The 24,662-nt window shown below is 44.6% G+C and overlaps 1 protein-coding gene across 3 annotated transcripts in view; it reads right to left on the reverse strand.

Annotated features, from left to right (window-relative positions):
• The window catches only part of LOC110522252 (polypeptide N-acetylgalactosaminyltransferase 14), a 125,224-nt gene that overhangs the window by 25,505 nt on the left and 75,057 nt on the right, over positions 1-24,662 (reverse strand). For all 3 annotated transcript variants that reach the window (XR_005051482.1, XM_036975826.1, XM_036975825.1), the window contains 3 exons: positions 12,803-12,924; positions 2,030-2,117; positions 455-539 (listed from right to left, as the gene is read on the reverse strand). Coding sequence is in view for 2 of the 3 variants with exons in the window: in XM_036975826.1 (XP_036831721.1) it covers positions 455-539; positions 2,030-2,117; positions 12,803-12,924 (295 nt within the window). In the remaining variant the exon portion in view is untranslated. The remainder of the gene's footprint in view (positions 1-454; positions 540-2,029; positions 2,118-12,802; positions 12,925-24,662) is intronic.

Consider the following 24,662-nt stretch of genomic DNA (forward strand, 5'->3'; position numbering starts at 1 on the left):
GAGAATTAAAGAGGATCACATCTCTTTGGACGAAATAATGCAAAGGTGCTTTAATCGGCTGTGGTCCGGTCTCCTCTCTGAACTCCTTTGGGCTGCTTTCTCATTAATCGTGCTGCTGCTATCTCTGCAGCGATCAATGGCTTAACTGCCTCTTTCAGATGCTGCTTTCTAGTCTGCCTCTCCCTCTCTCTCCCCTGATGGACTGTTTAGATCACAGTGCAGTGAAAGACCTCAGGGAGAGAATTCATTCCCCTGCTGTTCCATCAGATGAAAAAGAAAAAGCATGGCTGCATGCTGCCGATCACTGGACTTGAGGACGGAGGGATGGATGGCCAGGCAGGCAAGCAGGGCACCCCCTCGTCCCCTACTTCCCTGCTCCATCGCTCCATCCCTCTCCTCTCATCTGCAGCCAAACCATCCCCTAATATCCGTCTTTATGCCTCCTTTCACTTACTTAATGGGTTCGGTGGGGTCAGCTCTCCTGGCTTTCTGTTCAGCAGACAACTGCTCCCACTTGAAATGTAGACTCCAGTCGAAGCCTGCGGCAGAGCGAGAGAGAGATAATCATAACATGAACTGGGAATGAGGGAGGGTGAAGGAGAGAGGGAGGGAGAGAGAGAGAGAGAGAGAGAGAGAGAGAGAGAGAGAGAGAGAGAGAGAGAGAGAGAGAGAGGGTAAGTCAGGGGAGGGTCAGGAGGAGAGCATTGCAGGTCAGAATGAAGATTTAGAAGAAGGAGAGATATGGAAAGAGTGAGGAAGAACAATAGTTGAGAAAAGAAAGGGAGACGGGTCAGGAGAGATCAGTGCAGGTCAGAGAGAAGGGGACCAAACGATTAATAACAAAAGGATAATGGGAAGAGAGGGGTGAGGAGGAGGGTGGACTGTTAAGGCGGGGTCGATTATAAACGCTGCAGCAGCCTCACATCCACAGAAGCCCCCTTCTTTTATCACATGCTTTATTAATCTCTGACAGAACACTGTCAATAATTACAGCCACCATTCCTGCTAACGTCTCCTATTTAATTACTCAAATGATTAATTATGGCTGATTATGGCTCATGGGCTAATTGCTGATCTGGCCTGACCCTTTGGAATGACCTTTACACAAGTGCTTTTTAAAAGCCCAGCCCATCCCATCTTGTCCTGAGACAGATGCAGTGCTCTTAATGTCTCCAAATATATGCATGAGAAGACCAATGCATATTTGCTCAATTGATAAAGTACATACCTACTGTATGTGTGGATGTGTCTGCATGTGTCTGTGAGTATAGATGTGTGTATGTGTGTGCGTCTGCGAATGCATGCGTGCCCATGTGTGTTTCTGTGTGCGTCTCATTATGTGTGTGTGTGTGTGTGTGTGTGTGTGTGTGTGTGTGTGTGTGTGTGTGCAGGGGAGAGAGAGAGAGGGTCTGATTTGGCAGGCAGACCCAGGAGTGTTAGCGCAGCAGTCTGCAGGCAAGCAGGGCCGGGTCTCAGTGGATCGATGTGGCTCTATTGACACCACAACTTTTTCATGTTATGACAGATGGCTCCTTCAATAATTAAAATATCCAATCTGAGGCCTAGGAGTATCAGCCCCATTAATTGTCGTATCCAGTTCTCTGGGAACACTGATAGGAGCTGTTCATCTGGCTGTGTGTGTGTGTGTGTGTGTGTGTGTGTGTGTGTGTGTGTGTGTGTGTGTGTGTGTGTGTGTGTGTGTGTGTGTGTGTGTGTGTGTGTGTGTGTGTGTGTGTGTGTGTGTGTGTGTGTGTGTGTGTGTGTGTGTGTGCATAGCCTCAACTAGCCAGTTAATGGAGACCTGGTAGCCTGGGGGAGGGAAAGTGAAAGGAGAGAGGGATGGGGTCAGGAGTGAGGGATGAAAAGATGGATGAGTCATTGGCGAGAGGGAGGCACTAGACAGGGGTGGAAAGAGGGCTGGAGAGATGTGCAGATCACAGTGCAGTGAAGAGATGGATAGAGAGAGGGAGGGGCATAGATGTGGAGAGAGCGATGAAAACGGGGAGGTCAAGCCCTTATAGCCCTATACCTCCACGGAGGTCAGAGGAGGCTGCTACGTAAGCGAATGTATCCATGTTAATGATGTCGATCACTGGGCTCACCACACAGGTGGGGTCCTGGGGAGGCAAGAGAGAGACTGGAGTCAGAGACCATGTTCAAAACATACAGTAACAATGGGACATACGGTAATAGCGGGATTTGATTCAGTATTCATTATTTACAGTTCAGCAGCTGAAGTTAATGAGGAAGGTGTGGGTGTAATGAGGGGCATTGATGTGCTGCAGGGCACTGATTAAACATGCATTATGTTCATACAGTAGGTCACACAGAAGGTTGGATGATGTTTCAGTCAATGCTCTGGAGCTAATTTACAAGTCGCTTGAGGACAAGGAAATACCATGGTAGAATGCCTACCTTTAGGAAATGTGATACATTGTGCTGCATTTCTTGATGAACTGCCCTTAGAATTACTTGACAGATGTGACAGTCTCTCAGGCTCATTGTCTTTCACCCTTGGCTGCCCAGCTAATCTAAGGTACTGTACATCGATCAGTGTCTTTGATCAGATCAGACAGAGTGAAGAGGAAGTTAACGGGCTGTGTGTGAAAGTCATGTCTCTAAATATTCTTCACACACACCCATGCAAACAAACACTCTCACTCACCAGTCAGCATTCACACACACACACAAACTAGTTAGCGCTGACAAGCCCAGTCACAGTCAAAGCCCACAACAGAATCACCTTCAGCTGCTGACACAGTCACACACACACACAAACACAGTGACAGGCAGCATCCAGGGCAGTCTGACCGCATCATCTGACATTTGATTTGCCTCCTCAGCTTCAGCATCCCGTTCAGCTCATGTCTCACACATGCTCATCTGCTCTACTTCAAAAATATTTGTTTTCTCCCATCTCTCTCTCTCTCTCTCTCTCTCTCTCTCTCCTCTCTCCTCTCTCTCTCTCTCTCTGCTACGGTGTTCAATCAAGGTGATTTGCCTTGACCGGCAACCATCCTTCCCAAGACTGCCGTGGTATGTTTCCCGGGACACAAGAATACAACGTCATCAAATCCCTTTCAACCAATTGCAAAAATCCTTCTCTTCTCCGACATTATGCTGCTCTGAGAGGAATGGTCTATTACAGCAGTGTGGTGTGTCGTGAATACTATACATCTGTCTTTGTGCCTGCATTGACACAAATCAATAAGTAATACATTTTGAAATAAATATGTATATATGAGGACAGTGATGGATGACTCCCTCAGAACAAAATCAATCCTGCTTCTTTTTATATTTTGACTGTTTGTAGACAAGAGCTTCCTGTATTAACACATACTGTATATTTTATAACTTCCTGTGATATGCCTCGCAGTGCCAAATCCAAAATAATGTTGGCAAGTTTTTGAGATTTTAAGGCCAGACATCAGCAACTGCACCAGGGCATTAAGATTCAGACAGCACTTTGAAGTCAGACATGCATTAAGGTTAGCATATAATTTAATATAACATGTAAGCCCGCCAGCATTAGTCATAGGCCTCTTTCAATGTTTAGAAAGCAGCATGTCCGTATAAGAGCTTTTAAGGCGAGAGAGAGTCAACCGTCAATCCTCTGTCTTAGCCTGGGGGAGATGGGGAGATGGGGAGATGGAGGGATAAGACAGAGACAGAGAGGGAAGAGTGCTGTTGGTGTAAATGGAGGGAGTACTGCACTTATTCCAGATTAGGGGCAATCAGTGGAACAGCAGAAGGTAAACTGCCATTTTCACCCCAGTCACACCACTCTACCGTCAGCCGCACTAAGAGTGGGGTTGGTGCTGGTCACTGAGACTGACAGTTCACAACACACAATGCTCCACTTCAACACAAACTAGGAGAGAGTTTATCATTCATTTCTGGAGATATAGAAATATGCCAAAAAGAGAAAGCATGTGTTGGAGAGCAGGGCGAGGGTTTTCTTCCTTCAGGTAAGTGTGTAGCGTATACTGTCAAAAGGAGGAATACACATTGGAGATCATTGGAGGGTGGTAGTTAGTGTCTCAAGATCCCAAGAAACTTCACTTTGTTCAGGGAGAATGATGTCAAAAGTCTATAGGTGAATGGGGTTATCCATCAGCAGGTATAGAGTATGCCTAGGATGTGTCACTGCCTGTACTGTTATTGTAGATGTAGTGTCACTGCCTGTACTGTTATTGTAGATGCAGTGTCACTGCCTGTACTATTACCGTAGATGTAGTGTCACTGCCTGTACTGTTATTGTAGATGCAGTGTCACTGCCTGTACTGTTACCGTAGATGTAGTGTTACTGCCTGTACTGTTATTGTAGATGTAGTGTCACTGCCTGTACTGTTACTGTAGATGTAGTGTCACTGCCCGTACTGTTACAGTAGATGTAGTATCACTGCCTGTACTGTTACTGTAAATGTAGTGTCACTGCCTGTACTGATACTGTAGATGTAGGATGTGTCACTGTCTGTTCTGTTACTGTAGATGTAGTGCACTGCCTGTACTGTTACTGTAGATGTAGGATGTGTCACTGCCTGTACTGTTACTGTAGATGTAGTGTCACTGCCTGTACTGTTACTGTAGATGTAGGATGTGTCACTGACTGTAATGTTACTGTAGATGTAGGATGTGTCACTGCCTGTACGGTCCCTGTAGATGTAGTGTCACTGCCTGTACTGTTACTGTAGATGTAGTGTCACTGCCTGTACTGTTACTGTAGATGTAGTGTCACTGCCTGTACTGTTACTGTAGATGTAGTGTCACTGCCTGTACTGATACTGTAGATGTAGTGTCACTGCCTGTACTGTTACTGTAGATGTAGGATGTGTCACTGCCTGTACTGTTATTGTAGATGTAGTGTCACTGCCTGTACTGTTACTGTAGATGTAGGATGTGTCACTGCCTGTACTGTTATTGTAGATGTAGTGTCACTGCCTGTACTGTTACTGTAGATGTAGTGTCACTGCCTGTACTGTTACTGTAGATGTAGTGTCACTGCCTGTACTGTTACTGTAGATGTAGGATGTGTCTATGCCTGTATTGTTACTGTAGATGTAGGATGTGTCACTGCCTGTACTGTTACTGTAGATGTAGGATGTGTCACTGCCTGTACTGTTACTGTATATGTAGTGTCACTGTCTGTACTGTTACTGTAGATGTAGTGTCACTGCCAGTACTGTTAGTGTAGATGTAGGATATGTCACTGCCTGTACTGTTACTGTAGATGTAGTGTCACTGCCTGTACTGTTACTGTAGATGTAGTGTCACTGCCTGTACTGTTACTGTAGATGTAGTGTCACTGCCTGTACTGATACTGTAGATGTAGTGTCACTGCCTGTACTGATACTGTAGATGTAGTGTCACTGCCTGTACTGTTACTGTAAATGTAGGATGTGTCTATGCCTGTACTGTTACTGTAGATGTAGTATGCATCACTGCCTGTATTGTTACTGTAGATGTAGTGTCACTGCCTGTACTGTTAATGTAGATGTAGTGTCACTGCCTGTACTGTTACTGTAGATGTAGTGTCACTGCCTGTACTGTTATTGTAGATGTAGGATGTGTCACTGCCTGTACTGTTACTGTAAATGTAGGATGTGTCACTGCCTGTACTGTTATTGTAGATGTAGGATGTGTCTATGCCTGTACTGTTACTGTAGATGTAGTATGCATCACTGCCTGTATTGTTACTGTAGATGTAGTGTCACTTCCTGTACTGTTACTGTAGATGTAGGATGTGTCACTGCCTGTACTGTTACTGTAGATGTAGTGTCACTGCCTGTACTGATACTGTAGATGTAGTGTCACTGCCTGTACTGTTACTGTAGATGTAGGATGTGTCACTGCCTGTAATGTTATTGTAGATGAAGTGTCACTGCCTGCACAGTTACTGTAGATGTAGTGTCACTGCCTGTACTGTTACTGTAGATGTAGGATGTGTCACTGCCTGTACTGTTATTGTAAATGTACTGTCACAACCTTTACTGTTACTGTAGATGTAGTGTCACTGCCTGTACTGTTTTTGTAGATGTAGTGTCACTGCCTGTACTGTTACTGTAAATGTAGTGTCTCTGCCTGTACTATTGTTGTAGATGTAGGATATGTCACTGCCTGTACTGTTATTGTAGATGTAGTGTCACTGCCTGTACTGTTACTGTAGATGTAGTGTCACTGCCTGTACTGTTACTGTAGATGTAGGATGTGTCACTGACTGTAATGTTACTGTAGATGTAGGATGTGTCACTGCCTGTACTGTCCCTGTAAATGTAGTGTCACTGCCTGTACTGTTACTGTAGATGTAGTGTCACTGCCTGTACTGTTACTGTAGATGTAGTGTCACTGCCTGTACTGTTACTGTAGATGTAGTGTCACTGCCTGTACTGATACTGTAGATGTAGTGTCACTGCCTGTACTGTTACTGTAGATGTAGGATGTGTCACTGCCTGTACTGTTATTGTAGATGTAGTGTCACTGCCTGTACTGTTACTGTAGATGTAGGATGTGTCACTGCCTGTACTGTTATTGTAGATGTAGTGTCACTGCCTGTACTGTTACTGTAGATGTAGTGTCACTGCCTGTACTGTTACTGTAGATGTAGTGTCACTGCCTGTACTGTTACTGTAGATGTAGGATGTGTCTATGCCTGTATTGTTACTGTAAATGTAGGATGTGTCACTGCCTGTACTGTTACTGTAGATGTAGGATGTGTCACTGCCTGTACTGTTACTGTATATGTAGTGTCACTGTCTGTACTGTTACTGTAGATGTAGTGTCACTGCCTGTACTGTTACTGTATATGTAGGATGTGTCTATGCCTGTATTGTTACTGTAGATGTAGGATGTGTCACTGCCTGTACTGTTACTGTAGATGTAGGATGTGTCACTGACTGTACTGTTACTGTAGATGTAGGATGTGTCACTGCCTGTACTGTTACTGTAGATGTAGTGTCACTGCCAGTACTGTTAGTGTAGATGTAGGATATGTCACTGCCTGTACTGTTACTGTAGATGTAGTGTCACTGCCTGTACTGTTACTGTAGATGTAGTGTCACTGCCTGTACTGTTACTGTAGATGTAGTGTCACTGCCTGTACTGATACTGTAGATGTAGTGTCACTGCCCGTACTGTTACAGTAGATGTAGTATCACTGCCTGTACTGTTACTGTAGATGTAGTGTCACTGCCTGTACTGATACTGTAGATGTAGGATGTGTCACTGTCTGTTCTGTTACTGCAGATGTAGTGCACTGCCTGTACTGTTACTGTAGATGTAGGATGTGTCACTGCCTGTACTGTTACTGTAGATGTAGTGTCACTGCCTGTACTGTTACTGTAGATGTAGGATGTGTCACTGACTGTAATGTTACTGTAGATGTAGGATGTGTCACTGCCTGTACTGTTACTGTAGATGTAGTGTCACTGCCTGTACTGTTACTGTAGATGTAGTGTCACTGCCTGTACTGTTACTGTAGATGTAGTGTCACTGCCTGTACTGTTACTGTAGATGTAGTGTCACTGCCTGTACTGATACTGTAGATGTAGTGTCACTGCCTGTACTGTTACTGTAGATGTAGGATGTGTCACTGCCTGTACTGTTATTGTAGATGTAGTGTCACTGCCTGTACTGTTACTGTAGATGTAGTGTCACTGCCTGTACTGTTACTGTAGATGTAGTGTCACTGCCTGTACTGTTACTGTAGATGTAGGATGTGTCTATGCCTGTATTGTTACTGTAGATGTAGGATGTGTCACTGCCTGTACTGTTACTGTAGATGTAGGATGTGTCACTGCCTGTACTGTTACTGTATATGTAGTGTCACTGTCTGTACTGTTACTGTAGATGTAGTGTCACTGCCAGTACTGTTAGTGTAGATGTAGGATATGTCACTGCCTGTACTGTTACTGTAGATGTAGTGTCACTGCCTGTACTGTTACTGTAGATGTAGTGTCACTGCCTGTACTGTTACTGTAGATGTAGTGTCACTGCCTGTACTGTTACTGTAGATGTAGTGTCACTGCCTGTACTGATACTGTAGATGTAGTGTCACTGCCTGTACTGTTACTGTAGATGTAGGATGTGTCACTGCCTGTACTGTTATTGTAGATGTAGTGTCACTGCCTGTACTGTTACTGTAGATGTAGTGTCACTGCCTGTACTGTTACTGTAGATGTAGTGTCACTGCCTGTACTGTTACTGTAGATGTAGGATGTGTCTATGCCTGTATTGTTACTGTAGATGTAGGATGTGTCACTGCCTGTACTGTTACTGTAGATGTAGGATGTGTCACTGCCTGTACTGTTACTGTATATGTAGTGTCACTGTCTGTACTGTTACTGTAGATGTAGTGTCACTGCCAGTACTGTTAGTGTAGATGTAGGATATGTCACTGCCTGTACTGTTACTGTAGATGTAGTGTCACTGCCTGTACTGTTACTGTAGATGTAGTGTCACTGCCTGTACTGTTACTGTAGATGTAGTGTCACTGCCTGTACTGATACTGTAGATGTAGTGTCACTGCCTGTACTGATACTGTAGATGTAGTGTCACTGCCTGTACTGTTACTGTAAATGTAGGAAGTGTCTATGCCTGTACTGTTACTGTAGATGTAGTATGCATCACTGCCTGTATTGTTACTGTAGATGTAGTGTCACTGCCTGTACTGTTAATGTAGATGTAGTGTCACTGCCTGTACTGTTACTGTAGATGTAGTGTCACTGCCTGTACTGTTATTGTAGATGTAGGATGTGTCACTGCCTGTACTGTTACTGTAAATGTAGGATGTGTCACTGCCTGTACTGTTATTGTAGATGTAGGATGTGTCTATGCCTGTACTGTTACTGTAGATGTAGTATGCATCACTGCCTGTATTGTTACTGTAGATGTAGTGTCACTTCCTGTACTGTTACTGTAGATGTAGGATGTGTCACTGCCTGTACTGTTACTGTAGATGTAGTGTCACTGCCTGTACTGATACTGTAGATGTAGTGTCACTGCCTGTACTGTTACTGTAGATGTAGGATGTGTCACTGCCTGTAATGTTATTGTAGATGAAGTGTCACTGCCTGCACAGTTACTGTAGATGTAGTGTCACTGCCTGTACTGTTACTGTAGATGTAGGATGTGTCACTGCCTGTACTGTTATTGTAAATGTACTGTCACAACCTTTACTGTTACTGTAGATGTAGTGTCACTGCCTGTACTGTTTTTGTAGATGTAGTGTCACTGCCTGTACTGTTACTGTAAATGTAGTGTCTCTGCCTGTACTATTGTTGTAGATGTAGGATATGTCACTGCCTGTACTGTTATTGTAGATGTAGTGTCACTGCCTGTACTGTTACTGTAGATATAGTGTCATTGCCTGTACTGTTACTGTAGATGTAGGATGTGTCACTGACTGTAATGTTACTGTAGATGTAGGATGTGTCACTGCCTGTACTGTCCCTGTAGATGTAGTGTCACTGCCTGTACTGTTACTGTAGATGTAGTGTCACTGCCTGTACTGTTACTGTAGATGTAGTGTCACTGCCTGTACTGTTACTGTAGATGTAGTGTCACTGCCTGTACTGATACTGTAGATGTAGTGTCACTGCCTGTACTGTTACTGTAGATGTAGGATGTGTCACTGCCTGTACTGTTATTGTAGATGTAGTGTCACTGCCTGTACTGTTACTGTAGATGTAGGATGTGTCACTGCCTGTACTGTTATTGTAGATGTAGTGTCACTGCCTGTACTGTTACTGTAGATGTAGTGTCACTGCCTGTACTGTTACTGTAGATGTAGTGTCACTGCCTGTACTGTTACTGTAGATGTAGGATGTGTCTATGCCTGTATTGTTACTGTAAATGTAGGATGTGTCACTGCCTGTACTGTTACTGTAGATGTAGGATGTGTCACTGCCTGTACTGTTACTGTATATGTAGTGTCACTGTCTGTACTGTTACTGTAGATGTAGTGTCACTGCCTGTACTGTTACTGTATATGTAGGATGTGTCTATGCCTGTATTGTTACTGTAGATGTAGGATGTGTCACTGCCTGTACTGTTACTGTAGATGTAGGATGTGTCACTGACTGTACTGTTACTGTAGATGTAGGATGTGTCACTGCCTGTACTGTTACTGTAGATGTAGTGTCACTGCCAGTACTGTTAGTGTAGATGTAGGATATGTCACTGCCTGTACTGTTACTGTAGATGTAGTGTCACTGCCTGTACTGTTACTGTAGATGTAGTGTCACTGCCTGTACTGTTACTGTAGATGTAGTGTCACTGCCTGTACTGATACTGTAGATGTAGTGTCACTGCCCGTACTGTTACAGTAGATGTAGTATCACTGCCTGTACTGTTACTGTAGATGTAGTGTCACTGCCTGTACTGATACTGTAGATGTAGGATGTGTCACTGTCTGTTCTGTTACTGCAGATGTAGTGCACTGCCTGTACTGTTACTGTAGATGTAGGATGTGTCACTGCCTGTACTGTTACTGTAGATGTAGTGTCACTGCCTGTACTGTTACTGTAGATGTAGGATGTGTCACTGACTGTAATGTTACTGTAGATGTAGGATGTGTCACTGCCTGTACTGTTACTGTAGATGTAGTGTCACTGCCTGTACTGTTACTGTAGATGTAGTGTCACTGCCTGTACTGTTACTGTAGATGTAGTGTCACTGCCTGTACTGTTACTGTAGATGTAGTGTCACTGCCTGTACTGATACTGTAGATGTAGTGTCACTGCCTGTACTGTTACTGTAGATGTAGGATGTGTCACTGCCTGTACTGTTATTGTAGATGTAGTGTCACTGCCTGTACTGTTACTGTAGATGTAGGATGTGTCACTGCCTGTACTGTTATTGTAGATGTAGTGTCACTGCCTGTACTGTTACTGTAGATGTAGTGTCACTGCCTGTACTGTTACTGTAGATGTAGTGTCACTGCCTGTACTGTTACTGTAGATGTAGGATGTGTCTATGCCTGTATTGTTACTGTAGATGTAGGATGTGTCACTGCCTGTACTGTTACTGTAGATGTAGGATGTGTCACTGCCTGTACTGTTACTGTATATGTAGTGTCACTGCCTGTACTGTTAATGTATATGTAGGATGTGTCTATGCCTGTATTGTTACTGTAGATGTAGGATGTGTCACTGCCTGTACTGTTACTGTAGATGTAGGATGTGTCACTGACTGTACTGTTACTGTAGATGTAGGATGTGTCACTGCCTGTACTGTTACTGTAGATGTAGTGTCACTGCCAGTACTGTTAGTGTAGATGTAGGATATGTCACTGCCTGTACTGTTACTGTAGATGTAGTGTCACTGCCTGTACTGTTACTGTAGATGTAGTGTCACTGCCTGTACTGTTACTGTAGATGTAGTGTCACTGCCTGTACTGATACTGTAGATGTAGTGTCACTGCCTGTACTGATACTGTAGATGTAGTGTCACTGCCTGTACTGTTACTGTAAATGTAGGATGTGTCTATGCCTGTACTGTTACTGTAGATGTAGTATGCATCACTGCCTGTATTGTTACTGTAGATGTAGTGTCACTGCCTGTACTTTTAATGTAGATGTAGTGTCACTGCCTGTACTGTTACTGTAGATGTAGTGTCACTGCCTGTACTGTTATTGTAGATGTAGGATGTGTCACTGCCTGTACTGTTACTGTAAATGTAGGATGTGTCACTGCCTGTACTGTTATTGTAGATGTAGGATGTGTCTATGCCTGTACTGTTACTGTAGATGTAGTATGCATCACTGCCTGTATTGTTACTGTAGATGTAGTGTCACTTCCTGTACTGTTACTGTAGATGTAGGATGTGTCACTGCCTGTACTGTTACTGTAGATGTAGTGTCACTGCCTGTACTGATACTGTAGATGTAGTGTCACTGCCTGTACTGTTACTGTAGATGTAGGATGTGTCACTGCCTGTAATGTTATTGTAGATGAAGTGTCACTGCCTGCACAGTTACTGTAGATGTAGTGTCACTGCCTGTACTGTTACTGTAGATGTAGGATGTGTCACTGCCTGTACTGTTATTGTAAATGTACTGTCACAACCTTTACTGTTACTGTAGATGTAGTGTCACTGCCTGTACTGTTTTTGTAGATGTAGTGTCACTGCCTGTACTGTTACTGTAAATGTAGTGTCTCTGCCTGTACTATTGTTGTAGATGTAGGATATGTCACTGCCTGTACTGTTACTGTAGATGTAGTGTCACTGCATGTACTGTTACTGTAGATGTAGTGTCACTGCCTGTACTGTTACTGTAGATGTAGTGTCACTGCCTGTACTGTTATTGTAGATGTAGGATATGTCACTGCCTGTTCTGTTACTGTAGATGTAGTGTCACTGCCTATACTGGTTTTGTAGATGTAGTGTCACTGCCTGTACTGTTACTGTAGATGTAGGATGTGTCACTACCTGTACTGTTACTGTAAATGTAGTGTCACTGCCTGTACTGTTACTGTAAATGTAGTGTCACTGCCTGTACTGTTACTGTAGATGTAGTGTCACTGCCTGTACTGTTATTGTAGATGTAGGATATGTCACTGCCTGTACTGTTACTGTAGATGTAGTGTCACTGCCTGTTCTGTAACTGTAGATGTAGTGTCACTGCCTGTACTGTTACTGTAGATGTAGTGTCACTGCCTGTACTGTTACTGTAGATGTAGTGTCACTGCCTGAACTGTTACTATTGATGTAGGATGTGTCACTGCCTGTACTGTTATTGTAGATGTAGTGTCACTGCCTGTACTGTTACTGTGGCTGTAGGATGCATCACTGCCTGAAATGTACCTCTTTGATCCGCTGGAGCAGCGGAGGCAGCCAGTCTTTGTTGACCTCACAGTGACTGTCCAGGAAGGTCAGGACCCCGGCCTTAGCCGCGTCCGCCCCACGAACCCTGGAGCGGATCAGACCTGTCAAAGAGGGGAAAAGAAAGATAGATTCTTATCTCTAACCACTGCTGCTGTGTGTGTGCACTTTACACGTGTGTCTACCTACCTGTGTCTGTCTGTGTCTAAACCCAACCACCGTGTCTAAACCCAACCACCGTGTCTAAACCCAACCACTGTGTCTAAACCCAACCACCGTGTCTAAACCCAACCACCGTGTCTAAACCCAACCACCGTGTCTAAACCCAACCACCGTGTCTAAACCCAACCACCGTGTCTAAACCCATCCACCGTGTCTAAACCCATCCACCGTGTCTAAACTCAACCACCGTGTCTAAACTCAACCACCGTGTCTAAACTCAACCACCGTGTCTAAACCCAACCACTGTGTCTAAACCCAACCACTGTGTCTAAACCCAACCACTGTGTCTAAACCCAACCACCGTGTCTAAACCCAACCACCGTGTCTAAACCCAACCACCGTGTCTAAACCCAACCACTGTGTCTAAACTCAACCACCGTGTCTAAACTCATCCACCGTGTCTAAACCCAACCACCGTGTCTAAACCCAACCACTGTGTCTAAACTCAACCACCGTGTCTAAACTCATCCACCGTGTCTAAACCCAACCACTGTGTCTAAACCCAACCACCGTGTCTAAACCCAACCACCGTGTCTAAACCCAACCACTGTGTCTAAACCCAACCACCGTGTCTAAACTCAACCACCGTGTCTAAACCCAACCACCGTGTCTAAACTCAGCCACCGTGTCTAAACCCAACTACCGTGTCTAAACCCAACCACCGTGTCTAAACCCATCCACCGTGTCTAAACCCATCCACCGTGTCTAAACCCATCCACCGTGTCTAAACCCATCCACCGTGTCTAAACCCAACCACCGTGTCTAAACCCAACCACCGTGTCTAAACTCAACCACCGTGTCTAAACCCAACCACTGTGTCTAAACTCAACCACCGTGTCTAAACTCAACCACCGTGTCTAAACTCAACCACCGTGTCTAAACTCAACCACCGTGTCTAAACTCAACCACCGTGTCTAAACTCAACCACCGTGTCTAAACCCAACCACCGTGTCTAAACCCAACCACCGTGTCTAAACCCAACCACTGTGTCTAAACTCAACCACTGTGTCTAAACTCAACCACCGTGTCTAAACCCAACCACCGTGTCTAAACTCAAACACCGTGTCTAAACCCAACCACCGAGTCTAAACTCAACCACCGTGTCTAAACTCAACCACCGTGTCTAAACCCAACCACTGTGTCTAAACCCAACCACCGTGTCTAAACCCAACCACCGTGTCTAAACCCAACCACCGTGTCTAAACCCAACCACTGTCAAATATGATCTTGTAACTGTTTCTTCTCAGATACTCTAAACACAGTGAAGTCCCTGTATTGTCCATTTCATGCGTGGAGACAAGGGAGGTTTTAAAAAAGCCATTTGTGTCTGTTTATGGTGCAGCGAAGCAATTACAGCCCTTAGAGATGAGGGCCTAAATGGGGACATCACACTGTTAAGAAGTCTCAATGATCAGACATTCTGTCTGGTCTAAAGAGCGAAATCAATAGTCCCTGACATAGGACGGAGTGTCATTGTATGAAATTGCAGGACTCCCCTGTAAGTTCCGCACTACGCTGGGATTCCAGCCAATTAAAAAACCCATTTCATCCTCAATAACACTTTATTTTCTGGATGGCTGAGCTCACCTCCCCTCAACAGTTGCTAGAGGAAGCCTGACTCTGTACAGAACAGAGCTCGTGTTAAAGGAGGGTTGCTGCGGTAGATGCCTTTACAGACCAGAGTTAGAGAGAGAAAGCAAGAGGGAGAGAGAAAGAGAGAAAGAAAGAGAGAGAGAGAGAGAGAGTGAGTGAGAATAAATCATTTGTGTGTGTGTGTGTGTGTGTGTGTGTGTGTGTGTGTGTGTGTGTGTGTGTGTGTGTGTGTGTGTGTGTGTGTGTGTGTGTGTGTGTGTGTGTGCGTGTGTGTGTGTGTGCGTGTGTGCGTGTGTGTGTGTGTGTGTGTGCGTGTGCATAGTGATTACATTCACTAATAAAGCCTGATAGAGGTTGACATTGCATAACAGCTTCTGCTGTTTGTAGCATTAAAGACTGTTAACTGCACCCAGGCCCCCTACACACAAACACGCTCATCAACACTGTAGTGGAACACTGAGGGTGGCTAATAAAACCTCCAGCTCCAGGAATAAAAATAGGACTGCATAACAACAGCCTAGTGACACCATTTGTTTTTGAGAAAACCCCTGAATTGGTTTAAAGATACAATCTAATTGGTGTTGTAATGACTTTTTTTACTTGATTAGGTATTATCGGAGAGACATTTCTTATTGTTGTGGGTGGAATTTTGGAAGTTGTCGTCTTGAGATTGGAGGTCTCTGCTTTTCATTAGTACAGCTGGAATCTAATTACCCATAATGCCTCACACTCCTGTCTCGCCACAACGACATACACGAGAACAACTATTTCGAACAGCACTTGTTAACTACAGATTTCAAATCATCATCCCATTCCATTAAAATGTGCTCCCTCATCAACATTACATTTAAGTAATTTAGTAGACACTCTCATCATAAATGCTTAGCTCAAGGGTATATCAACTAGTCGGCCCAGAGATTTGAACCAGCAACCTTTCAGTTACTGGGCCAACACTCTTAACCACTAGGCTACCTGCCACCCATGTTCATAACTGACCCGTAAAAGTCAATATCAATCCCAGGGTCCGAATGAAAAATGATAGCAAGCAATGGCAGGTCGCGACAGGCAGACCTGTGATTGCAGGGCTCTAAAAAACCTCACAGCTGCACACGTAAATGGCCCTGCACACGTAAATGGCCCAGAGGACTATCCGTCATTACAACGACCAACCTACTGAGCAATCATAGTGTGGCAGAGGCCCCGTCCAAATGGGTTCCATTAAACTGTAACGCTGTTGTATATAAACACCATCACCCACTCCATACCTAGCCCCTTCAGCCCCCCACTCTTTAATCCTCCCCCCACACCCCCTTAATATAATATATGCCATTGAGCAGATGCTTTCATCCAAAATGCACTCACAGTCATACGTGCGTACATTTTTTATGTATGGGTAGTGCCGGGAAACGAACACACGATCCTGGCATTGCAAGAGCCATGTTCTTACGGCTGAGCTACAGAGGACCCCCCCTCTGTTTCTCCCCACACCCACTCACTGTTTGATGATGTTCCTGCCACCCTGCCAGATCAATGGCGTTTTCTGATGAGCCAGGTCCATATTTCCAAACAGAGAATCACTGAAAAGTTTCACCTAAACTCAGCAACAAAAGAAACGTCCTCTCACTGTCAACTACATTTATTTTCAGCAAACTTAACATGTGTAAATCTTTGTAATAACATAACAAGATTCAACAACTGAGACATAAACTGAACAAGTTCCACAGACATGTGTGTGTCCCAAAAGTAACAGTCAGTATCTGGTGTGGCCACCAGCTGCATTAAGTACTGCTGTGCATCTCCTCCTCATGGACTGTACCAGATTTACCAGTTCTTGCTGTGAGATGTTACCCCACTCTTCCACCAAGGCACCTGCAAGTTCCCGGACATTTCTGGGGGGAATGGCCCTAGCCCTCACCCTCCGATCCAACAGGTCCCAGATCTGCTCAATGGGACTGAGATCCGGGCTCTTCGTTGGCCATGGCAGAACACTGACATTCCTATCTTGCAGGAAATCACACACAGAACGAGCAGTATGGCTGGTGGCATTGTCATGCTGTAGGGTCATGTCAGGATGAGCCTGCAGGAAGGGTACCACATGATGGAGGAGGATGTCTTCCCTGTAACGCACAGCGTTGAGATTGCCTGCAATGACAAGAAGCTCAGTCCGATGATGTTGTGACACACCGCCTCAGACCATGACGGACCCTCCACCTCCAAATCGATCCTGCTCCAGAGTACAGGCCTCGGTGTAGCGCTCATTCCTTTGACGATAAATGCGAATCGGACCATCACCCCTGGTGAGACAAAACCGCGGCTCGTCAGTGAAGAGCACTTTTTGCCAGTCCTGTCTGATCCAGCGACACTGGGTTTGTGCCCATAGGCGACGTTGTTGCCGGTGATGTCTGGTGAGGGCCTGCCTTACAACAGGCCTACAAGCCCTCAGTCCATCTTCTCTCAGCCTATTGCGGACAGTCTGAGCACTGATGGAGGGATTGTGCGTTCCTGGTGTAACTCGGGCAGTTGTTGTTGCCATCCTGTACTTGTCCCGCAGGTGTGATGTTCGGATGTACCAATCCTGTGCAGATGTTGTTACACGTGGTCTGCCACTGCGAGGACGATCAGCTGTCCGTCCTGTCTCCCTGTAGCGCTGTCTTAGGCATCTCACAGTACGGACATTGCAATTTATTGCCCTGGCCACATCTGCAGTCCTCATGCCTACTTGCAGCATGCCTAAGGCACATTCAAGCAGATGAGCTGGGACCCTGGGCATCCTTCTTTCGCCGTTTTTCAGGGTCCGTAGAAAAGCCTCTTTAGTGTCCTAAGTTTTCATAACTGTGACCTTAATTGCCTACCGTCTGTAAACTCTTAGTGTCTTAACGACCGTTCCACAGGTGCATGTTCATTAATTGTTTATGGTTCATTGAACAAGCATGGGAAACAGTCTTTAAACCCTTTACAATGAAGATCTGTGAAGTTATTTGGATTGTTACAAATGATCTTTGAAAGACAGGGTCTTGAAACAGGGACGTTTCTTTTTTGACTGTTTATTAATGGATTTATCTCTCTCTTCTTCACACCAAGGCTCCTAATCACTGTTCTAAAAGAGGTTTTACGATATAATCCATGCTCTGTCACATCACCCCCCCCCCCCCCCTTATCTGTCACAGGCTGAGAACAAGTCAAGAAGGTACACTGGGTTTTAGGTTTGTTTGCAAGAGGAGGTTTCATGCATTTCAGTCACTGAGTACCATGACAACTAGGGGAATAAACATCAAATACATAAAAGTACAAGAAAATGTTTGGCAATGACAACAGTCTATTGCGCCAGTCTACCATGAAATACTTTAAGACACTGAAAGCTTCAACAATGATCAAAACAGCCCCATATCTTCCTGTATTATACAGTAACTGAGGTGGATGCTGTCAGATAGTATCCATACCCCTTGGTGTTACCAGGTGAAGCTGCTTTTGGAGATTTTGGGATGTCAGATTGTCAGCCTGTGAGGTGAGATGGGGTTCATATCCATTAGCCCTCCACTGAACCCACCTATCAGGGGAACTTCAAACGCCTTTGAGCGCTGGGGCACCTCTATCCACGCACAGCAATCTGCATCTCGTTACTGTCTGATTCCTCCTCTCAGCTTTTCAACTTTATATTTCACAGACTGTATAATGTGCTGAATCTGATGACTCTCTGCCTTAACAGACAGAAAGGGTGGAGGGCTTTTAACTAGCAAGCCGCACATGCTGCTTTTCAGCGTTTTTCAGTTTGCTTTTTAAAACTAGCCCTATTTAAAAGCTATTTATATGGCATCACTTAGAACGCCCCTGTGGATATAATATATTATAGAGATACACAGACTAGATTCACATGTTGTCTAGTTGGGATCATGATGTATCTATGACACATACAGTGCCTTCAGAAAGTATTCACACCCCTTGACTTATTCTACATTTTTTTTGTGTTACAGCCTAAATTCAAGAAGGATGAAATAAAAACAATTCTCACCCATCTACACACAATACCCCATAATGACAAAGTAAAAACATGTTTTTAATTTATGCAAATGTATGTAAATGAAAAAAAACAGGAGTATCTCATTTACATAAGTATCTCATTTGCATAAATATCCACACCCCTGAGTCAATACTTTGTAGAAGCACTTTTGGCAGCGTTTACAGATGTGAGTCTTTATGGGTAAGTCTCTAAGAGCTTTCCACACCTGGATTGTGCAACATTTTGCACATGATTATTTTCAAAATTCTTCAAACTCTGTCAAATTGGATGCTGATCATTGCTAGACAACCATTTTCAGGTCTTGCCACAGATTTTCAAGTAGATTTAAGTCAAAACTGTAACAGTGAATGTTCCTGCCACTCAAGAATATTCACTGTCTTCTTGGTAAGCAACTCCAGTGTAGATTTCAAATCAAACCAAACATTATTGGTCACATACACATACTTCGCAGACGTTATTGCGGATGTTGCGAAATGTTTGTGTTCCTTGCTCCAACATTACAGCAGTATCTAACAATTCACAACAACACGCACAAATCTAAAAGTGAAGAATGGAATTAAGAAATACATAAATACTAGGACGAGCAATGTTGGAGCGGCATTGACTAAAATACAGTACAATAGAATACAGTATATACATATGAAATGAGTAAAGCAGCATGTAAACATTATTAAAGTGACCAGTGATTCCATGTCTATTTACATAGGGCAGCAGCCTCTAAGGTGCAGGGTTGAGTAACTGGGTGGTAGCCGGCTAGTGATGACTGTTTAACAGTCGGATGGCCTTGAGAAAGAAGCTGTTTTTCAGTCTCTCAGTCCCAGCTTCGATGCACCTGTACTGAGCTTTCTGGATGATAGCAGGGCGAACAGGCCGTGGCTCGGGTGGTTGATGTCCTTGATGATCTTTTTGGCCTTCCTGTGATATCGGTGTGCTTTAGGTGTCATGGAGGGCAGGCAGTGTTTCCCCGGTGACTGCATCGTCTGTGGATCTATTGGAGCGGTAAGCAAATTGAAGAGGATCTAGGTTGACATGATCCTTAACTAGTCTCTCAAAGCACTTCATGATGACAGAAGTGAGTGCTACGGAGCAATAGTCATTTAGTTCAGTTACCTTTGCTTTCTTGGGTACAGGAACAATGGTGTATATCTTGAAGCAAGTGGGTCCCCCCGTGTGGTTCTGGGATTTTTGCTCACCGTTCTTGTGATCATTTTGACCCCACGAGGTGAGATCTTGCGTGGAGCCCCAGATCGAGGGAGATTATCAGTGGTCTTGCATGTCTTCCATTTCCTAATAATTGCTCGCACATAATGCTGAGTTGCATCCAAAGAACACCATACCTACTGTGAAGCATGGGGGTGGAAACATCATTTTTTTTTCTTTTTCTGCAAAGGGACCAGGACGACTGATCCGTGTAAAGGAAAGAATGGGGCCATGTATCGTGAGATTTTGAGTGAAAACCTCCTTCCATCAGCAAGGGCATTGAATATGAAACGTGGCTGGGTCTTTCAGTATGACAATGATCCCAAACACACTGCCCGGGCAACGAAGGAGTGGCTTCGTAAGAAGCATTTCAAGGTCCTGGAGTGGCCTAGCCAGTCTCCAGATCTCAACCCCATAGAAAATCTTTGGAGGGAGTTGAACGTCCGTGTTGCCCAGCAACAGCCCCAAAACATCACTGCTCTAGAGGAGATCTGCATGGAGGAATGGGCCAAAATACCAGCAACAGTGTGTGAAAACCTTGTGAAAACGTTTGACCTCTGTCATTGCCAACAAAGGGTATATAACAAAGTATTCAGATACACTTTTGTTATTGATCAAATACTTATTTTCCACCATAATTTGCAAATAAATTCATTAAAAATCCTACAATGTGATTTTCTGGAATTATTTTTCTCATTTTGTCTGTTATAGTTGAAGTGTCCCTATGATGAACATTACAGGCCTCTCTCATCTTTTTAAGTGGAAGAACTTGCACAATTGGTGGCTGACTAAATACTTTTTTGCCCCACTGTATATGCCGTATAACATATTCTCACTTCTTAATCCCCACTGATGTGTATCAAAGTAGTGTTGTGGAAGTATCCACCGTATCAATTAACTTTAGAGTAGAATAGAGATATCATGCACAAAGTAGTCTACACAATCGGGATGCGTTTCAGTGAACTATCACCCAAGATGTCCATCAGATGCGTATGCATTTTATTTTTCCATATATCTAGCCAAGTTTTTCCGTACTTCACACACATGCTTCGCTTTCCAGTAGCTAAACGCTAGCTAGTTCAAGTCTGTGACTGTACTTCCGTTTGTACCACGGTAAACAAACGCACAAGCTGAAAATATTGAAAGCATGCGGTACACAGAATGCACTGCAGCCTAGTGCGGCATCCCCAACGTAGCGTTGCGGACTGCTATATCGACAATTAATGACTTCCGCTGAAACGCGAAGTTTGATGCATCTGGTGGACATAAGGTGTACTAGAGTAGGTAGGAAAGACGTTTTTAAACGTATGATATCTGCCAGTAAATGCTAACGAAGGCAGCAATGGGTATGCAAACCAGGTATTGAAAAACTTTGGTCCGAAGTCTTAGTTGAATCTTTGTTGTGTGCAGTTCAGTCATCATGTGCTGTTTGAATGGACATTTCTATAGGGTTTCACAAAAAAAACTTTCCAATTAAATTATGACGGCAAAGTAGGCCCCCTGGCACAATTATATTATAATGATTTGTATCAATCGGGATCCATTTGTTTTGCAAACTCTGCCATCATATGTACACTGTAGATGTAAGCTTCCAACTCCCACTCTCATACACATTTGTAACTTATTTTGTACATAATGTTTCTGCAACCGTATCTTACGGCAAAAAAAGAGCTTCTGGATATCAGGACAGCGATCAATCACCTCGGATTAGACTAAGATTTTTTCTTCAAAAAATAAGACGCACAAGACATTCTCCAAACACCCAGCAGGGCCGACATCCCCGTTATTTGCAAGAGGAAGCGACGCAGGTACAGAGGACAAAAGGCCGGATGCCTGGTCAAGACCCGGAAAAGGCGAGTGGGAAAGCTGCCCATTAACATCAATACTCCTCGCCAACGTGCAATCATTGGACAATAAACTGGACGAGGTACGATCACAAATATCCTGCCAAAGGGACATCAAAAACTGTAATATCCTATGTTTCACGGAATCGTGGCTGAATGATGACATGGATATTCAGCTAGTGGGATACACGCTGCACCGGCAAGATAGAATAGCACACTCCAGTAAGACAATGCATATTTGTAAACAACAGCTGGTGCACGAAATCTAAGAAAGTCTCTAGATTTTGCTCGCCTGAAGTAGAGTATATTGTGATAAATTGCAGGCCAAACTACTTGCCTAGAGAGTTATCAGCTATATTTTTCGTGGCTGTTTATTTACCACCACAGGCAGATGCTGGCACTAAGACCGCACTCAGTCAGCTGTATAAGGAAATAAGCAAACAGGAAACCACTCACCCAGAGGCGGCGCTCCTAGTGGCCGGAGACTTTAATGCAGGGAAACTTAAATCAGTTCTACCAAATTTCCATCAACATGTTAAATGTGTAACCAGAGGGAAAACAATTCTAGATCACCTGTACTCCACACATAGAGACACGTACAAAGCTCTCCCTCGCCCTCCATTTGGTACACTAACCCGGAAGCTTACAAGAAATCCTGCTATGCCCTGCGACGAACCATCAAACAGGCAAAGCGTCATGCAGTTGTGGGTAAAGCGTCAATACAGGGCTAAGATTGAATCATACTACACCAGCTCCGACACTCGTCTTATGTGGCAGGGCTTGCAAACTATTACAGACTAAAAAGGGAAGCACAGCCGCGAGCTTCCCAGTGACACGAGCCTACCAGACCAGCTAAATCACTTCTATGCCTGCTTCGAGGCAAGCAACACTGAGGCATGCATGAGAGCATCAGCTGTTCCGGACGACTGTGGGATCACGCACTTCGTAGCCGACGTGAGTAAGACCTTTAAACAGGTCAACATACACAAGGCTGCGGGGCCAGACGGATTACCAGGACGTGTGCTCCAGGTATGTGCTGACCAACTGGCAGGTGTCTTCACTGACATTTTCAACATGTCCCTGATTGAGTCTGTAATACCAAAGTTTCAAGCAGACCACCATAGTCCCTGTGCCCAAGAACACAAAGGCAGCCTGCCTAAATGACTACAGACCCATAGCACTCAAGTCTGTAGCCATGAAGTGCTTTGAAAGGTTGGCAATGGCTCACATCAACACCATTATCCCAGAAACCCTAGACCCACTCCAATCTGCATACTGCCCAAACAGATCCACAGATGTTGCAATCTCTATTGCACTCTACACTGCCCTTTCCCACCTGGACAAAAGGAACATTTATATGAGAATGCTATTCATTGACTACAGCTCAGCGTTCAACACCATAGTACCCTCAAAACTCATCATTAAGCTAAGGATCCTGGGACTAAACACCTCCCTCTACAAATGGATCCTGAACTTCCTGACGGGCCGCCCTCATGTGGAGAGGGTAGGTAGCAACACATCTGCCACGCTGATCCTCAACACTGGAGCTCCCCAGGGGTGCGTACTCAGTCCCCTCCTGTACTCCCTGTTCACCCACAACTGCATGGCCAGGCATGACTCCAACACCATCATTGAGTTTGCAGACAACACAACAGTGGTAGGTAGGCCTGATCACCCACAATGACGAGACAGCCTATAAGGAGGAGGTCAGAGACCTGGCCGGGTGGTGCAAGAATAACAACCTAACCCTTAACGTAACCAAGACTAAGGAGATGATTGTGGACTACAGGAAAAGGAGGACCGAGCACGCCCCCATTCTCATCGACGGGGCTGTAGTGGAGCAGGTTGAGAGCTTCAAGTTCCTTGGTGTCCACATCAACAACAAACTAGAATGGTCCAAACGCACCAAGACAGTCGTGAAGAGTGCACAACAAAGCCTATTCCCCCCCAGGAAACTAAAAATATGGGTCCTGAGATCCTCAAAAGGTTCTACAGCTGCAACACCAAGAGCATCCTGACTGGTTGCATCACTGTCTGGTTTGGCAATTGCTCGGTCTCTGACCGCAAGGCACTACAGAGGGTAGTGCGTATGGCCCAGTACATCACTGGGGCTAAGCTGCCTGCCATCCAGGACCTCTACACCATGCGGTGTCAGAGGAAGGCCCTAAAAATTGTCAAAGAACCCAGCCACCCCAGTCATAGACTGTTCTCTCTACTACTGCATGGCAAGCGGTACTGGAGTGACAAGTCTAGGAAAAAAAGGCTTCTCAACAGATTTTACCCCCAAGCCATAAGACTCATGAACAGGTAATCAAATGGCCACCCAGACTTTTTGCATTGTGTGCCCCTCCCAACCCCTCTTTTTATGCTGCTGCTACTCTTTGTTTATCATATATGCATAGTCACTAATACCTTTTCTGCACTATTGGTTAGAGCCTGTAAGTAAGCATTTCACTGTAAGGTCTACACCTGTTGTATTCAGCGCACGTGACAAATACACTTTGATTTGATTTGATAGATCCCCTGAACGCAGCTCACTATCCAGCCCACTTTCCAGCTCACACTCTCAACACATATATCCCTGAATGAAGCTCACTCTCCAGATCCCAATCACCTGAATTCTGATCACCTGTTCACACACCTGTATCTCATTAGTTCAGTTCTTTGCACCCAATCATTGTGAGGTATTGTTTGTTTTGTGACACATGTCTATTCGGAGCGCTGGGTTTCCTGTAATTTAATCCCCCTGTATATGATAGTTTCGCCTGCTTCACTAATGATGCCTTTTGCCTATTCCCTGCCTGTACTTTAGATTGGATTTCCTGTTATCAACCTATTGCCTGATCTCCCGGATGACGTTACTAGCCTTTTCCCTGCCTGTACTGTTTCTGGACCCTGGACCCAGCTACCTGCCTCCTCCTGAGTATGACCTTCTGCCTGCCCCTGGACCCAGCTACCTGCCTCC

The sequence above is a fragment of the Oncorhynchus mykiss genome, chromosome 4 (genome assembly GCF_013265735.2).
Source record: "Oncorhynchus mykiss isolate Arlee chromosome 4, USDA_OmykA_1.1, whole genome shotgun sequence".
Taxonomy (NCBI): Eukaryota; Metazoa; Chordata; class Actinopteri; order Salmoniformes; family Salmonidae; genus Oncorhynchus; species Oncorhynchus mykiss.